The 17,407-nt window shown below is 39.3% G+C and overlaps 2 protein-coding genes across 4 annotated transcripts in view; one reads left to right on the top strand and one right to left on the bottom strand.

Annotated features, from left to right (window-relative positions):
- The window catches only part of BCAR3 (BCAR3 adaptor protein, NSP family member), a 76,822-nt gene extending 68,105 nt beyond the window's left edge, over positions 1-8,717 (top strand). For both annotated transcript variants that reach the window (XM_070939363.1, XM_070939364.1), the window contains 4 exons: positions 2,388-2,559; positions 3,520-3,631; positions 5,648-5,860; positions 7,837-8,717. In XM_070939363.1, the coding sequence (XP_070795464.1) occupies positions 2,388-2,559; positions 3,520-3,631; positions 5,648-5,860; positions 7,837-8,024 (685 nt within the window). In that variant the 3' untranslated portion in view covers positions 8,025-8,717. The remainder of the gene's footprint in view (positions 1-2,387; positions 2,560-3,519; positions 3,632-5,647; positions 5,861-7,836) is intronic.
- A 1,501-nt stretch (positions 8,718-10,218) lies between these two features.
- Positions 10,219-17,407, bottom strand: part of FNBP1L (formin binding protein 1 like) — a 58,783-nt gene continuing 51,594 nt past the window's right edge. Inside the window, exons 13-15 of one of the 2 annotated variants that reach the window (XM_070941173.1) lie at positions 14,909-15,057; positions 13,764-13,922; positions 10,219-11,815 (exon numbers count right to left, since the gene is read on the bottom strand). In XM_070941173.1, coding sequence (XP_070797274.1) covers positions 11,700-11,815; positions 13,764-13,922; positions 14,909-15,057 — 424 coding nt within the window. In that variant the 3' untranslated portion in view covers positions 10,219-11,699. Of the gene's footprint in view, positions 12,390-13,763; positions 13,923-14,908; positions 15,058-17,407 lie in introns of both variants that reach the window. The other variant, XM_070941174.1, reaches the window with a different exon arrangement.

The following is a 17,407-nucleotide window of genomic DNA, read 5'->3' as shown; positions in this document are numbered from 1 at the left end:
GCAGTTTGGAGACTTTAGCCACGTTGCCAGTTTCCTGCTTCCAGAGAAGTCCTTTTTGGCAGATACAGGTAGTCCTCGACTTACAACAGTTCGCTTAGTAACCGTTCAAAGTTACTACCGCACTGAAAAAGGGGACTTATGACCATTTTTCACACTTACGACCATTGCAGCGTCCCCATGGTCATGTGATTTAGATTCAGATGCATGGCAACTGACTCACATTTATGACAGTTGCAGTGTCCTGGGGTCATGTGATCCCATTTTGCAACCTTCTGACAAGCAAAATCAATGGGGAAATCAGATTCACTTAACAATTGTGGGACTAATTTAACAACTGCAGTGATTCATTTAACAAATATGTCAAGAAGAGTCATAAAATGGGAGAAATCTCACTTAACAGATTTCTCACTTAGCCACATAAATTTTGGGCTCAATTGTGGTCATAAGTTGAGGACTACCTGTAGTTGTCCTTTTCTTGCTGTGCCATAAGAGAATTCACCTTGAGACACCTTGGACAGATGCATTATTGTTTCTTCATGTTTAGAACAGTGTAGCAACATGTATCAAATGGAGCTTATGGATGAGATTGTTTAAAGGACAAGATCTTCCCTAGGATGAAGGCTATGTCCATCAAGGTTGTTCCTCATTCTGGAAACATAGAAACCTGCATATCAGGGGATTTTGTTCATTAGGGGTAGGGTAGGGCTTCCCTAGATGCCAAGATAACAACACTCAACCTGTTGAGGAAGATAACAACACTCAACTTGTTCCTACTACAGGAAGAGCCTGTAGTACAGTGGACTAAAGCACTGTTATTAACATCTGCTACTTGCAATTACTGCAAGTTCAAATCTCACAGGCTCAAGGTTGACTCAGCCTTCCATCCTTTCAAAGGTAGGTGAAATGAGGACCCGGATTGTGGGGGCAATAAGCTGACTTTGTATAAATATACAAAAGTATGAAGGCTATTGCTTAACACATTGTAAGCCGCCCTGAGTCTCCGGAGAAGGGCGGCATATAAATTAAAGCAAAAAAAAACAAAACAAAAAACCTTTCCCAGGTCATCAGAAAGGCACTAGCTGTACAATGTGGAGCACAGAACTAGGTTGATATGAGTGTATCATGCAAATCATCATGCATTGTGAAAATCCATGGCTATTTTCTGAGAGACCCTAAAGAAACCACTATATGCCAGCCAGCAAGTAACAGAATGGAAGGGTGGGGTTGGAGGTTGCCTCTCTCTTTCACTTTCTTCAAGAATTAAAAAAAATAAATAACAAAAATTCCTCTTTGGACTCAGTGGGAGAAAACAAAGTTCAGCTTCATAACTATTTACATAATGGAAGGTCAGAAGGATTTTAAAGCCTTTGACTCTAAAGCCTCTAATTTCCTAAACAGTACACATGAACCACAAAATTCTCCCCCACCGATGTGGGGAAAGGAAAGGCTTATGGATGCTTTTGCATTGGCCAGGAAGGGTTGAACTGATGCTGATCTTCACCTTGAAGTCTAACCTCTCCTTTTCCCAAAGTGCTATTGTTTCATTGCAGAATGTAATTGGTTGCATTCATTTATTCAAATCTTATTAAAATATATTCTGGATAATTGCACAGGAAAAAATTAAGAGTTAACTTAGATCCATGTTTATCCATAGCTGCCATAGTTCTATGGGATTCATATTGGATTTAAGGCAATGAAGTCTAATTTGCATTGATTTCTGTGGGTCTCTATAGAGTGACGTGTCCAGCTAGGTGGCAGCACTTATCCAATCTTGGCTGATCTCAAAAAGCTAAGCAGAGGGGAGGGTTGGCTAATACTTGGATGGGAAATCAGAAGAAAAGATCAGGAGTGCCAGCTAGGAAGTTCAGAACAAGAGAGTGGTAAATCAATTTCACATTGTTGCCCAGAAAACTGCAGGAACATAATCATGAAATCAAAGGATCTAAGCTCAAGTCAAGTCAGTCGAATCAAGTCAGTGATTCGAATTTTAAAGAGAACTGAATTTAAATCAAGTTCATTATTTTAATATATTGCAAATATTTACAAAAGTGTACCAATAGCTCGTTTGAGTCTGTGCTATGATACCTGAAGCAGAGGAAGAATACTGTTTGTCATAACTGTATAAATCAAACAGGTCAAAACTCAATACTCAATTTTCAATCAATTGAAAATACTCCTTTATTTTTTTTTTAACACTCAAGAATCCTAAAATCGGCAGGTGTGCATTTCTCTGTGCCGATTGGTTTTGCTTCTTCTCATCAAAATGACAATGGGAATATAGTGGTGCCAAGATCCCAGATCCTTTTTTTTTTTTTTTTGCTTGAATTCATAGGGAGTGTAGCGTCTTTTTGGTAGCCCTGACTATACGCGATTTGTTTTCTCTCTAGGCATACTACGATGGCAATAGGAATTGCGGTGGATATTCTTGGCTGCACGGGAAATTTAGAAGAGCGTGTTGCAACATTAAACAGGATTATCCAGGTTGCAGTCGAACTAAAAGACTCCATGGGGGATCTGTATGCCTTCTCAGCTATAATGAAAGCTCTGGAAATGCCTCAGGTAAAATGGAAATCTTATACGCGGATATTCGGGATAATGAATATTTCTCGAAAGGCCAACAATATGCAAACAAAATCAACTGTTGCCAAGGTCCATTAGATCTGCCTCTGCGGATCTCCCTGTTCGCTACTCCCAGCTGGCAGCTGAATATTTATTGAAACGAACTGCTGACTTAAGGGAATCAAGCATGAGCTTTTTCACACTCCTGTACTGGGTTGTAGAACGACTGCCTGGGAAAAGCCCACCTGAAATCATAGGCAAAAACCTGTCTTTGAAACTCTTTTAAGTGCACCAGCCATCCTAATCAGGGGAGGGCCAGTGGTGGGTTCCTCCTGGTTCGGCCCGGTTCTCCCGAGCCGGTAGCGGTGACGATATGACATCACCGAACTGGTTCTGCCCCCCCGTGCCCCCCGCCCCCCACCACGTTATTCTTACCTTTTATTTGGCCCCACCCCCAATCTATTGCTGCCTCCTGAGTCCCAGCTAATGGCTAGAGGGAAAAAAACTGTTTAAACTCATGCCGCAGGGCTTCAAAGGGCCGCCCTACAGCTGATCAGTGTTAAAAGAAAATAAATGAGTAGACCAGTGCCTGCAAAAATACATGAGATCAGTGCCTGCAAAAATACATGAGTAGACCAGTGCCTGCAAAAATAAATGGGTAGATCGGTACAGGTCTGCAAGCAGTTAAAAGCCTGGTAGACCAGTATCTCTGCTAAATCCTAAATAATTGTCACATGACCATCAAACCACGCCCACAAAATAAGCCACGCCCACAGAACCGGTAGTAAAAAAATTTAGAACCCACCCCTGGCTGTAAAAAAAACTTAGCACTGCTCCTCCCTTCTTATCTTGCCATGTCTTGGTTTTGATGGAAGCCATCTTCCATTGGGCTATGTTTCAATGAGATAATATTGTAACATATGGCAGGAAAAGCATATTTCCCTTTTTTGCCCTCTGTAGATCTCACGGTTGGAGCAAACGTGGACCAACTTGAGGCACTGTTATACACAAACGGCCATTATGTATGAGAAACAGCTGAAACCTTTCAGCAAACTCTTACATGAAGGAAAAGGTGAGTGTGTGTCTATCTAGTTACATAACATTTTTCATTGTTGCCGAGGGACTCCAATTAAGCCTTAAGGGCACATCCATTATTCCCTTAATGGAAAGTGTGTAAAAAAAGTCACATCCTAACAAGGACAGCAAATGGGCAGAATATATTTGACTTAATTACATCCTGCTTTGCTTTTGTTATTTATCTTGTCCGGGGGAAAATAGAGATCCTGCAGCCAAAGAAGACATGTACAATTGCACATGTGTAAGTTCTATGAAAAAGGCCTCAGATGGACTTTCTCTGGGTTTGTTTTTTTTAAAACACTCCAAAATACAGGTAGTCCTCGACTTAACAACAGTCCATTTAGTGACCGTTCGATGTTACGACGACGCTGAAACTTATGACCGTTTTTCAAACCACCATGTGGCATCCCCTTGGTCATATAATAAAAATTGGGATGCTTGGCAACTGACTCATATTTATGATGGTTACAGTGTCCCAGGGTCATGGGATCACCTTTTGGGACCTTCTGACAAGCAAAGTCATTGGGGAAGCCAGAGTCACTTAACGACCATGTTACTAATTTAACAACTGCAGTACAGTTGCACTTAATAACTGTGGCAAGAAAGGTCGTAAAATGGGGCAAAATTCACTTAACAAATGTCTCACTTAACAACAGAAATGTTGGCTCAATTGTGGTCGTAAGTTGAGGACTACCTGTAATTGTCCTAGGTCTCCTGTTTTGTCGTAACAATTGGTTGCATAATGAATTTCTTGGAGCTCTAATGAAAAGTGATCAATGATCAATTTTCTTGCCAAAGTTAAGGATGTTTTATGAAAAGAAAGCTGAATTAAAAAGGGAACAATAGCTGTCTCTACACTCAGTTCCCGCTGCTTATTGGGGTACTTAGATGTGTAATATATGTATGTATTTATATTTCTAATCCAAATAATTAGATGTTTTCCGCAAAATTATTTAAAATGCTAAATTCAGGGGAGGGAACCCAATAAAAGTACTTTAAGCATGAATGTTGTGTGTGTTTGAAGGTATACTCACAAGAAATGGCACATATAAATATAATAAAGTATATGTAATATATAATGCAAGCACTTAAAACAATTATATCTTAATAGGCAATTCCTTAAGCGGATAACGAAACTGAGAAGATTCTCTTTCTTATTTCCAACAACTAACTTAATTTGGTAGGAGCATTCAGAATGAGTTCTCTGATGACTGAAATGCTGGATAGACATGGAGAATTTCTGACCCTAAACCAGCTGTGCCATTACAAACCAGAACTAGAACTAGGCCCAGAAATTAGACCTACCTACCCAAACATTGTAGAGGTGGTCCTTGACTTACAACCACGATTAGAACTGGAACTTTTGGTTGCTAAGCAATGAATCGTTAAGCGAGTCATCCATGTAACTGAGCCCATTTTTACCACCGTCATTAAGTGAATCACTCCAGCCATTAAAGTGAATTATCCAATCATTAAGTGAATCCATTTTCCCCAATTGGCTTTGCTCGTCAGAAACTGGTCAGGAAGGTTGCAAGTGGCAGTCAGGTGGCCAAGAGATGCAGCAGCCATCGTAAATACAAACTGGTTGCCAAGAGGTCAAATTGCAATCATGTGACTACGTGCCTGGTGCGATGGTTGTAACTTTGAGGATGGGTCATTTTTTTCCAAGGCCATCGTAACTTTAAACCATCATTAAATGAACAGTTGTTGAGACCTGCCTGTAGTAACAGAAGGTTGTGTTACTGCATTTCCATAAACACCTATGGGAATCTTCACTTGGTATCTAAAGTTGCAGGAACTAGAGTTCAGGGCTGTCAAAACTCCTGGACCGCAGGCCGCATGCGTCACGTGCTGCCCACGCCCAGTTTAGCAAAAGGGGGGTTGAAAGTCCCAATACGTCACGTGACGCCACCATGACGACGTGAGTTTGACACCCCTGGTCTAGTTAGTAGATCAATTTGTCATAGTCATAGTGCTAACATCCGGTGCTTTTTCATTTCTTCGTTTTCAGAGATCACTTGCGTGTCGCAAAACGTCGTCACTGTGCCGTTGCTGATGCCTCTGGTTACCCTGCTAGAACGTCAGACTGTGGTCTTTGAGGGAATGGATGTGTGGGAAAACACTGACCAAAGCTGTGATATCATGCTGAAACATTTGGCAACAGCTCGTTTGATAGCACAAAACGCTGAACAGTATAGCGCAAATGCAGAAAGGATCCTTACAGGTAGGGGAAAAAAGATAATAGACCTCTTGATACGGCTGTAAGGCTTTTAGTAGTTAAGCTCATAAAAAAGAGACACAGGAGACAATCAAGCCCAGGGCTGTGTAAATGCAGTCTTAGACAACAAGTTTGTTTCCACCCTTATTTATGTGCCTGACAGCTGATTATGCTGCTGGTAATTTAAAGAAGGCAGCTTTACCTGAGTTGACCCCTGTCCCTTCTCATTCCCTGAACTGTAAACAGGAAGAACTGGGATTGGACTGACTTTCAATTGTGCTTGTGAGGAAGTATGTGGCCTTCCTAGGGACTTTGCATGACTCATTTAGCAACTTTAGAACGCATTCTTAGCTACCTTTGGAGAAAAGCTGTTTCTAAGATGATAAAAACGGGTTGGAATGTTTATTTTTTAAAAAAGAGTAAAGCCAGGGCTTAGTTTGGTTGTTCATTTTGTCCTCGGAGGCAGAGATGTAGCCATGTAGAAGAATCAGTTATCTAACTCAGTGAGATTCTATTACAGCATTTCTTAATTTTGGCAGTTCGAAGGTATGTGGATTTTAACTCCCAGAATTCCCCAGCCAAGATGGCTGGAGAATTCTGGGAGTTGAAGTCCACACATCTTCGAGCTGCCAAAATTAAGAAATATTGCTGTGTAGCCATTATTTGTTGTATATATTCTCTGCATGTGTATTTCAAATGCCATATTCATTCCACGTGGGGGAAAAAGAATCTTGCAATTGGGAGATGATTTAGATCAGAGCAGAGCCGGATTTAGATGAAAAGAGGCCCTAGGCTATTCCACTTATGAGGCCCTTTCACCTATAGTAAAAGTGTAATTTTAATTTTGCTAACAATTTGAATGTAAACCCCTCTTGATCTTGAGACCCTAGGCTGAAGCCTAGTTAGCCTATAGGAAAATCCGGCCCTGGATCAGAGGTTCCCAACCGGGGTGCTCACACCCCCTGGGTGTGTGAGACGATATTCCAGGGGATGCGAAAACTTGGGTTTAGACGTTTCAAAATTATAGTGTATATATATATATAAAACACTATATATGCATATAATTATTTACTTTTGTAACGGGTGCGAGAATACTGTATATCAGAAGCATTCTAGGGGTGTGGCAAGGTGGGTTCTACTTACCTTTACTACCGGTTCGTAATGGGGCCATGCGTGCTTGCTTTGCTCGCGTACGCGCTCTTCTGCGCATGCGCAGAAGCATTTTGATGATGTCGGGGTCGGTGGGCGGAGCCTCCCGCCAGTTTTACTACCGGTTCTATAGAACCGGTGCGAATCGGGGGCAACCCACCACTGGTGTGTGGTATAGAAAAGGTTGGGAACCCCTGATTTAGATCAACTACCATATTTTTCGGCGTATAAGACGCACTCCCCCCCCCTTTAAAAGTGGGTGAAAATTTCAGTGCGTCTTATAGACTGAATACGGGTCTATTTTTGGACTCCTGAACCCTCCATGCATCATGTTTTCACCCTCCCTGGCTCCCAGAAGCACTCTGCAGTGCTCCGCACATCCCCTTTTTGGCCTCCCGAACCCTCCGTGTATCTGGTTTTCACCCTCCCTGGCCCCCAGAAGCACTCTGCAGGCCAAAAACAGGTGCGTTTTTGGCAAAATGGGATGCACGGAGGGTTCAGGAAGCCAAAAACGGGCCTGTTTTTGGCCTGCAAAGTGTTTCAGGGGGCCGGGAAGGGCGAAAACTGAACGCGCGGAGCCCAAAAACTATTTTTTTTCTTGTTTTCATCCTCTAAATCTAGGTGCATCTTATAGTCCGGAGCGTCTTATAGTCCGAAAAATATGGTACTTTGCCCATTATATTGTCATGTTTTCTCCAGGGAGAACCTACAGCAACCTCAAATCATGTGCTGCAGTCAAAGGTGACATGCAGCTGGCTTAAGCACATGCAGCACCTGGTACCAAAGACTATATTTTATAGGTAACATTTGTACATTTCCATTTTCTTCACCAGGTTTTCAGCCAGATGACGCAATGAACGAAATCTTCAAAACAGAATTTCAGATGAGATTGCTCTGGGGCAGCAAAGGAGCACAGGTCAACCAAAATGAAAGATATGAAAAATTCAATCAAATTTTAACTGCACTTTCCCGAAAATTAGAACCTCCTCTTACCAAGCAAATTGAACATAGAAATGCATGATGGACTCTCAGCTAAAAAGAAATTGGTATACTTACCAAGAAAACATTTTTTTTAAAAGGAAAGCTGTAATTTATGTTGCTTATTTCTCAATTCCCTAGGGCAAAGACTGCCAAAAAAAAAACCTTTAAACAAAATACTTCCTTGGGAGTATTTGCTGCCTGCCAACTCCCTTCTATGCTGCTAGTGTGATTTTTTTTTTTTAAAAAAAAAACCACTTATTTCCCCAATCCCTCCCCCCCAAAAAAACAAATTTCAGGCCAATCAAAAATCATATAGCAAACACTGCATCTATACCCAATTGAGAATCAGGACACTGCTTCATGGATTATTATTACTCTTATTCTGAAGAAACTGCCGTAACCCTAGATGGGGTATGGAAAACGTGGTTATACTGTCAAAACGTTTTTGTAAAGTTCCTCTGATATCAAGCAGAATTTAAACTGTATTTATGTACATTTATTTATGAGTTGCTAATAATGATTTGTGATTTATAAAGGATTATTTATTTGTTATGATTGTTACCTTTCATGGACATCTCCAGTCCACTCTAAAAAAGTGATCAGTTTAGGACTTATATTCAATAATATTATTAACAGTCTGTTTTGTAAATATAAATAGAAGTTAAAGAAATGGCTTTTTAGGCGGTATCAGTTGTATGATATCCCTTAAATAGATATGGAAAATTTTATAAAAGCTGTGAATTAAAGAGTAACACTTTAAATATTTTATGCCTTACTTTATTTTTTATGCCTTATTTTATTATGTCAATGAAACACAAAATGTGTCAACTTGCAAAGCTTGTTTGGGGACTTAACGTATTAACTATATCAATGTCTACATTCACAGTTAAGGTAGTTTATAAATTTCACCAAATTGCGAAATTGTGGTAGTGCTGCCCTACCAAACTTTTATCTTACTGTTTGTTCACTGTGAGCTAAATTAGCTTTTTTTAGGATTTAACTTTCATGTTGGAAATAATAATTTTAAAAAATCTTTTTTGTTGTTCTAATTATACAGATATTTGCTGTTTTAACCAGTAATACAATTTACTGACTAACCCATTTAAAGTCATACGCTGAGGGAAGAATAATATATCATCTCTTTTTTCCTCTCTCCTCCTAATCAAAATATCCCTCAATGACTTAGGGAAAAAGAAGACATCTATCTTCCTCTTTGTACTCTGGAAGTCATGGTGAGCATGACATGAATTCCAAGACAGAGGAAACAAGCAAACTTAATAAAAGGCATTTAAATCCACCATGACCTGTCCAGTCAACTGGAAAATGTGAAGCTTTTATTTTAATAAGCTAGTAAGGCAGACCGATAGCAGACCTTTTAGGACTGCTTTTGAAATCTATGGCTGAATACTTGCATTATCAGTTCCAAACAGAGAGTTTTCCATCAGCACCTTAACCTACAGTTTCAGAATTCAAATGAATACACAAATTTTAGGACAATGCTTTTTTTTTTTTTTTTTTTTTTTTGAAAACTTATGAGCTGAACACAAACGATCCAGCTGGAATTAGGAAGGCAAGAGAAAACTGAGGGGAAAAAAAGGAGGATAAGAAAATGGGAAGAATCATTTCCCTTTCATAGTAGTCCTGAAATCCGAGACCCACCATGCTATAACTATGTAGATCAGGACAAAAAAAAAAAAAAAAATCTCTAGGAATTTTGGAATCCTCCCAAAAGCTTCTGTTTGCATGTGTGCAGTTCTACCAGAAGCCGCACTGAAGTGTATTGTTTCAGACTCTTCTCCAACTTTTCTCTGGCAGGCATTTGCATTGTGCAGGGAATTCTGTGCTCCTTATTTGTTTACGGAGGCCAAATATAAATACAATTTTTTGTTGCATCGTTGTTTAAACATGCCAAAAATGCTGCCATTTCCAAGTGTTTGTGTAATTAGTAAAGCTTTAGTGTAATCCCAATCTGGATTCGTCTGCATCTTTGGCAAATTAGATGGAGTATAAAGTGAACTGAAAGTCACCTGAAAAACCTTGTAAAGAATTTAAGTAATCCCAAGGAATAATTCTGGATTGGAGGACTAACAGTGAGGAAAACATGGGAGATTTGTCTTCCTGGTACAACTTTTGCTTCCCTTCACCACCCGAGCATATTTATGACAAATTAAACAAGACAAAAGCCGCCTATTGACTTGCCTGCAACAGAAGACAAAGAAATGATCAGGGCCATGAAAAGATTGTTTAATTCCATGAAAATATTTTGAAGAGAACGACTATTATTTAACAAAGCATTTAAACATTTAAAAAATCAACACGTGCACGAAAGATTAAAAATTACTGAAAAGTTATGACTCAGACAATTAATTCTCAACATTTCAAAATAATTTTAGCCAACTGTGCAAGTACAAAGATTTTTTTCCTCCCCTTTACATTTAACTACCCTCATAAAGGTCGCTTTATACCACAGGAAGGAAAAGATCCTCCTGAGGAAACAAATCCTGCCTTACAAAAACAGTAGCACAAAAGAACTATTAGTCCTTTACTAGAAGTGTTAAAAGCAGCTCAAACTGGCTGTTAAGCTAAATCCATAGGGTTCTTGGCTGGAAGAGTGAGAACCTAGTCATTGTCTTTCATTTGGAACTTTAAAATAAAAAGCCAGCATTAAACGAACAACTATTCGATGTAGTTTGGTCAGTAATGGCATACGGTCACATTATTATAAATAACCCTGTTTACGATATCCCAAAACTCTAACCTTTAGTGTTTTATCACCCTCAATGTAAATACACTAAATCATCTGTGTAATAGTGGCACACTTAATAGTAAAAAGGAAGAAATTTCCACACAAGAGTCACACAGATTTAGTTTTACTGATAGTACAACTGCTAGTAACACTGAAAAAAGTTCTAAAGGAATCCAGCATTGCTGTGTTCAAATATTGCTTTGATTCCCACCTTTAGAAAAGCAGGATTTTAAATATTACCACAAACAGCAGAAAGCTGGTTTATGAAGCTTAATTTAACTGTTCCTTTGCCCCTCCCCTCCCCTCCCCTCTACTAAGATTACCCTATTTTGCTTAGATTCGATGTTTTCATTAACATAATTCACAAATGGCAGACAAATAACATGAGCAATGACGGGGTGCTGCAGACAACTATATTTACATGTATAAATGTGTCCAAATCGCAATGTTTACAAATAAAAGTGCACATAGATCATTACAAAGTATCACTCCAATGTTTAACTGGTCCTTACAATAAAGCATACTTGGAAACAGACGAGCACTGCAGTTCATTTAAAAACTGGTGTCTTCTCCCATCCCCAACTCAAAAAAATAGGCAATTAAAAAAAGGCTCCATAAAAATCCTATTAAAAACATTCATTGGACGTAAAACAAAATCGATACATGTACTTTTGTTTTTCAATGTGTCACGTTCACAATGCACCTTGTGTTGTGGAATGGTAGAGATCGAGAAAACATCTACCATTGGCTACCAACAGCTGCAGAACTGTAGAAAGATTCAGGAGGTCATACAGAGCTGAGACCCAATAGCCCTTGGCGGGATACTGAAGTGGTATTGTTGGCAATCAACAGATTTAGGCACTCGAGAGTTTAAGGCAGCATCTGAATGACAAGCACTTGATTTCTGAAAAGAGTTGGTTGTCTTACAGCGGCAAATCTGTGCTCTTTATTATCCTAGGATTTCAGTGCTCATGAGAAAGTATTGAGGTGATGAGGATAGGCTGGAATGGCCTCTGGTGCTGAGATGTATTCCATTCCCAAAGCAGAATGAATGTTACTTTCACAGCCGGTGTAGCGCCAAAGAACTGGAATGGTCACAATGAAGAAGATAAAACAAACAAATTACAGCGACATAAACGGGTAGGGAAATAAAAACTTTAGTGCTGGAGGTTGCTACAAATGCAAGAGACGAGGAAGAGCTATGGAAGTACAAAACATTAGGCGAACATGCCTGACGCGTTATCTAGACATGCAGGAAAAGGTTAGGGCGAGCATGGAAGTGGCACAGGCAGAAGACTGTCAATGACAAGATTTCGACTGAATGCTGATTTTAAAAATGGATATGGAAAAAGGAAGCAGCTGAAACAGCCAATATAAAATGCAAGTGGTAAACAGCTAGCATTTCAGAACTTCAAACTATGGAGAGGATATGTTTTCAAACTGGGGTGTTTGGTTCTGTTGGAATGGAGCTTTAGCTTACCACAATTTTGAACACACAAGAGAAATGCTAACATTGTTAGTGAGAAACATATGCCTACATGCTTTCATGCAACTGGCTTTCCCCCATCTTGCTGGGCCTAACACCCTCCCCCAAAAAAGCAGCTGCATGTAACCTCCTTCAACATCTCGCCCATTTTCTCAGATACCCGCTTCAGGAACCTGCAATCCGAGAGGAAAAGAAGAACAGAACAGAATTACCAGGGGCCGTTCAAAAAAGAGAAACACAGTCATTTTTTTTTTCTTTACAAACATCCATCTCAGATTATTACGATTATACTAGATAAAATGGCTCAGATCCTTTGCAAGAGTTCTCCATGTCACACTTTCTAGATAAGACCTTCACTCAGTAGAAAATTAGTGCAATTTAACTTCCAAATGGTCCCTAGCATCCAAGTGAAAATGTACAAGTATGAAAGCCCAAGTAATACAAGTTAGAACACTCCGATTCTAATCATTTGATACCACAGATTAACATCCTCATAAAATAACCCGATGCCGGCATGAAAACTTCTCCACGTACAAAGACCTTATCTGTTCATTTTTTAACAAAAGGAACTGATCTGCATTTATTCCTATGGGAACTTTCTATTGGGATGAATGGAACCAAGAAAGAGAGACCTGCAAGAAGCAGTTGTAACTATTCTGCGCTTTTTGAACAAGACAATTAACAAGAGAAATGTGTCAAGTGTTGGCATGAGAAGCTGGGACTCTTCAGTTGTGTATACAGAAACGTACAAATTCTCCCCAATACGAGAAAGAGCAAAAAGGGAGCCGATCAGCAAGCAATGCGGCCACTATAGCCCTTGCAATCTTTTGCATGTAGCATTTTTAAGAATCTCAGATTTGATTTTGAAAGGGAAAGCTGCAAAAGTACTTACAGAATAGGAATGTTTGTAAGCCTATATCGCAACTCCCTAGGTTCCATTACATGCAGGCAATGGCATGCAAGTCAAAGTTTTCCTTTATTTCTGCATAACTTTACATTGTATTAGCCTGCAGACTGTACAAAATGTGTGCAGGGTATCAACGGGCAGAGGGCAATGAGAAGAGGAGTTGTGTTCAGAAAATAAAAGTTAAAAGCCGATCTTCATTTTCATTTAATTACGTTTAGTTATTGCTTGGACACTGGAACAAGCTCTGGTTCAAGAAGAAGAATCGATTGCCCAGAGATGGGATACCCTCATGAAACAATTTGTTCTAAAATGACGCTCTTTTAAAAGGAAGAAATAAGCTTTACAAAAATAACATTAAAACAATGAAAACCAATAAAATACGGCCTGACCGTGTACTGAAAAAGAAGATGTACAAGTACATTAAGCAAAGATGGCACCGAGAACAATCTGAGTTATTTATACGCAGACATTTTCCAGTTTCAAAACTGAACTCTTAGTTTGGGCTCCTGTGGTCAATCACATATTGAAAGGACTCCTAAACGGTTTTGGACTTTTTCCATCCAATTACGTGCTTCAGTATTCATTAAGCAATGTTCACGGACAAGATGATGGACTGGAGATTAGATATAGGTTACTGCACCTTTACTGTTTTTTTCTAGTGTTACATCTATGTAGGTAGTTGGCACATATCCTTCTTCTCCATTCTGCCTCCGAGCTCTTGTCCATCCATCTCCTTTATCTTCCTCTATTATATACAAAACCTCCCCCTCTTTCATGGCAAGGGTACCTTCATTGTGACCTAGGAGGAAATCAAAACAAAGGGTAGTGGTTAGGGTTTCTTGTTCCCTTGGAGGATTTAAAGCTAGTCTCTTTCTCAGCCCTCATTTTTCATTCTGGGAAGTGGGGATCATCAGTTCTCTGCAGTGGAACATATGTTTCAAATGTAAGCCAATAGACGAAAACCTGGTCTCTTGTTGCAAAGTTGAACCCTTGCCAACGACTGCTTTTCTAATCTAACATATTTATTTTGTTATAATGCAGAAGTACTATTGCCATTAAACAGAAACACGTAACTGCATGTATTTCCCAGAACTTAAACCAGATGCCATTATAAAAATTTACATACAATTGTATTTAGATATCGGTGTGTGTAACTGCATACAAAGATGCACACACAATGTTGTGTTGGTGTGTGTGTACACACATGCATAGAGGAATGTGCACCTATACCGACCTTAAATTAAATTCTTTGAGAATTCCAATGTCCTGCAACTGGCTGGTGACTGATTGCTCATTAAGAAAAGATTGCTATCTGTGTGATGTGTCTTTGATAGGGAGAGATTTAAGAATTCTACTATAGCATTTACTTGGATACTTCTTTCTTAGACAGGCTGTCAAATGTAAAAGCATGCTAATTACAGCTAATAATGCTATGCTGCTGAGCTTTCATGTTGCCAAATTCAAAAATTGAGTTTGTTGAGTTTTTCAAGTTGGTTGAAATACAAATACAACCTTACCAAGTGTACTATGCATTAGGAAGAAGCCCCCAGCCAACAACCAGAGAAGCCAGTATTTCTGCAACATGGTTATGTAGAGCATTCAGCAGAGACTAGCCCTACTTTTGTGGTAAATTAAACACTTTGAGTTCCCATTGTTCTTATAGTGTAACGCTCTTTAACACTACAAATCGTGTTTTGTTGAACAATGAAAATTCAAAATATTCTGGATTGATTCAAGGTCACTTCCATTTATTCTACATGTAGGCTTAAGTCAAATTAACCTTACCATCAAATGGATATATAGCTTTACAATGTCCTATAGCTGGCAAAGGATCATCATCTTCAAACTCGTCATCAAATTCATTATGGGGGCCATGCTGCTGGGGTGGGCTCCGAACTTCTTGGTTGGCATCATCTGTGTAGCTCCCCTCCGGACTAAAATGTAATAGATAACAGAAAGCACCTTTGCATTTCTCTAACCAAATTTGCATAGTTTTTCATCAGTTAAAACAGAATCTCAAACGTGTTCAGATTTTATTGCAAATCGTGAACCTTTGTGAAGTAAGCATAAACCCATCCTATTATGGACCTGAGTACTGCACAAACCAGAAAGAGGGCTGAGAAAATATCTATAGACTCCTCACATCCTGGACATGATCAATTTCAACTTCTCCCCTCAGGATGCTGCTACAGGGCATTGCATGCCAAAACTACTGAAGACAGTTTTTCCCCCGTGCCATCACTCTGCTGAACACCTGTTTCCCACAGCACTGTCTAATTTCTCATCTTTTCTCACCCTCTCATCTTTCCTACTACTTTCTCCTATTGGTTTGATTTATGATTTATCAGTTGTTGTTTATTATGATCTATGACCTATTATTTGCTGTTTATATGTACACTGTGAGTTTATGCTTGGCTTCCAGTGGTCTTCCGGGTGCGCTTCAAGGTGTTGGTCACCTTTAAAGCGCTCCATGGCATAGGACCTGGGTATTTGCGGGACCGCCTTCTGCCGCCGATAGCCTCCCATCGACCAGTACGCTCCCACAGAGAGGGACTCCTCAGGGTGCCGTCAGCCAGGCAATGTCGGCTGGCGACCCCCAGGGGGAGGGCCTTCTCTGTGGCAGCTCCTGCCCTCTGGAACGATTTGCCCCCGGAGATATGAAGGATATCGGATCTCTGGGTCTTTCGCCGTGTCCTAAAAACTTTTCTTTTCCATCAAGCAGGGCTGGCGTGAACCCCCCCCCCTTTTTTTTTTTTAGCCTTTTAAATTGTCAATGGGTTTTAGTTTGAATGTTTTAAATTTTGGGCCAGTCATATAATTCTTTTAAAAAATTTAAATTTTGTATTGGTATGTGTTTTTGTTTTGGCTGTGCACCGCCCTGAGTCCACTAGGAGAAGGGCGGGATACAAATTGAATAAAATAAATAAATAAATAAATGCACCAGAAACAAGTTCCTTGTGTCTCCAATCACGCTTGGCCAGTAAAGAATTCTATGATTCTATCTGTAAAATGTTACTGAAAAATACAGGCAGGGGATGAACGTTGCTGGAGACAGAACATACAATGGCTTTTAAAAGCAAAAGCGCTTTGATTCCATCTGTCCAGCATATGAACATACAAAGCAATAATACTGGGGCTTTAAATGCGCTCAGTCTACTGGAATAAAATCCTGTCTGTCTCCTGTAACATCTTCAGACTTTCTCCACCACACATGGTTATAACGGTAGGGGAAAAAAATAACCATACATACCCTTGTTTAAAATTTCAAAGTGAAACAGTCCATAATTTTTAATCCACGCTTTACTTAAAATAGAAAATGAAATATTTTGTTTACCTAAAGTTTTTTTTAAAAAATTTCTACTGGCTGCCTAAAAAGAGCAGAATGTGTAGGAGTGTGTTTTACTTTTTCAGCCTGCTTTGCCACACAGTTTCAATCTTGTTACACTTCAACTGCAATGTAATGTAATGAAGAGAAGCATATTCATTCCTTAGCAGTTAGCCAAGCACATAAAACTGATTGATGAATGGTACAGCTTTTCTATGGGAAAAGGAGAACTATATGAAGTTGGTTAAATCATTTGAAGTATGATGCTAAAGGCATTTTTGCAGGGGGGACCTTCGCATTCCTCTGGCTTTTGAACACTTGTTATGAACACACACATGCACACACACCCTTTCTAAATATTATTTTCATCTATTGTTTGTTGTTTTGTCTATTGTATGAATGTTTCGCTTTTTTAAACAATTACAGCAATTTCATATAATATATGAAAGAAATCAATCCACGAAAATGCAATTATATTATAAAAGAAATACTGAAGTTTAAAATTTCTAAACATACATATCAGCACTTAACAGAAAAGATGTTAAAAGAAAAAAAAACTTTGAAGCTGTGGGTATTTCCTTTTCCAATCAGAAAGTTCAATAAAACTGAAACTATGTAAATAAAACTTCTTGTAGGATGAAGATTTAATGCAAAGCTTTTCCAAGATAATGAGACACAAAAAGATCTTGTGAAAAAAATCTTTTTATATTTCTTTACACACACATACACAGAGACTTTATATATTTTAGTAAAATGGCAAGAGTTCTCATTCTGCCTTGTCAAAAGGACTCGGATGAGAAGCCAGATCTTCAGAGGTAGGTGTGTGTGTGTGTGTGTGTGTGTGTGTGTGTGTGGAATCTGAATGAGGGGAAACCTTATTCCAGAAGTCAGGTGCTGCTACAGAGAAGGCAGACTTCTGGCACACCTGTGTAAGGAGGTGCTTTGCAATCCAAGGAACA

The sequence above is a fragment of the Pituophis catenifer genome, unplaced genomic scaffold (assembly GCF_029215685.1).
Source record: "Pituophis catenifer annectens isolate HBS135680 unplaced genomic scaffold, rPitCat1.0.hap2 SCAF_3, whole genome shotgun sequence".
Classification (NCBI taxonomy): Eukaryota; Metazoa; Chordata; class Lepidosauria; order Squamata; family Colubridae; genus Pituophis; species Pituophis catenifer.
The sequence above is the reverse complement of the archived record's forward strand: the minus strand, read 5'-3'. Positions and strand labels throughout refer to the sequence as shown.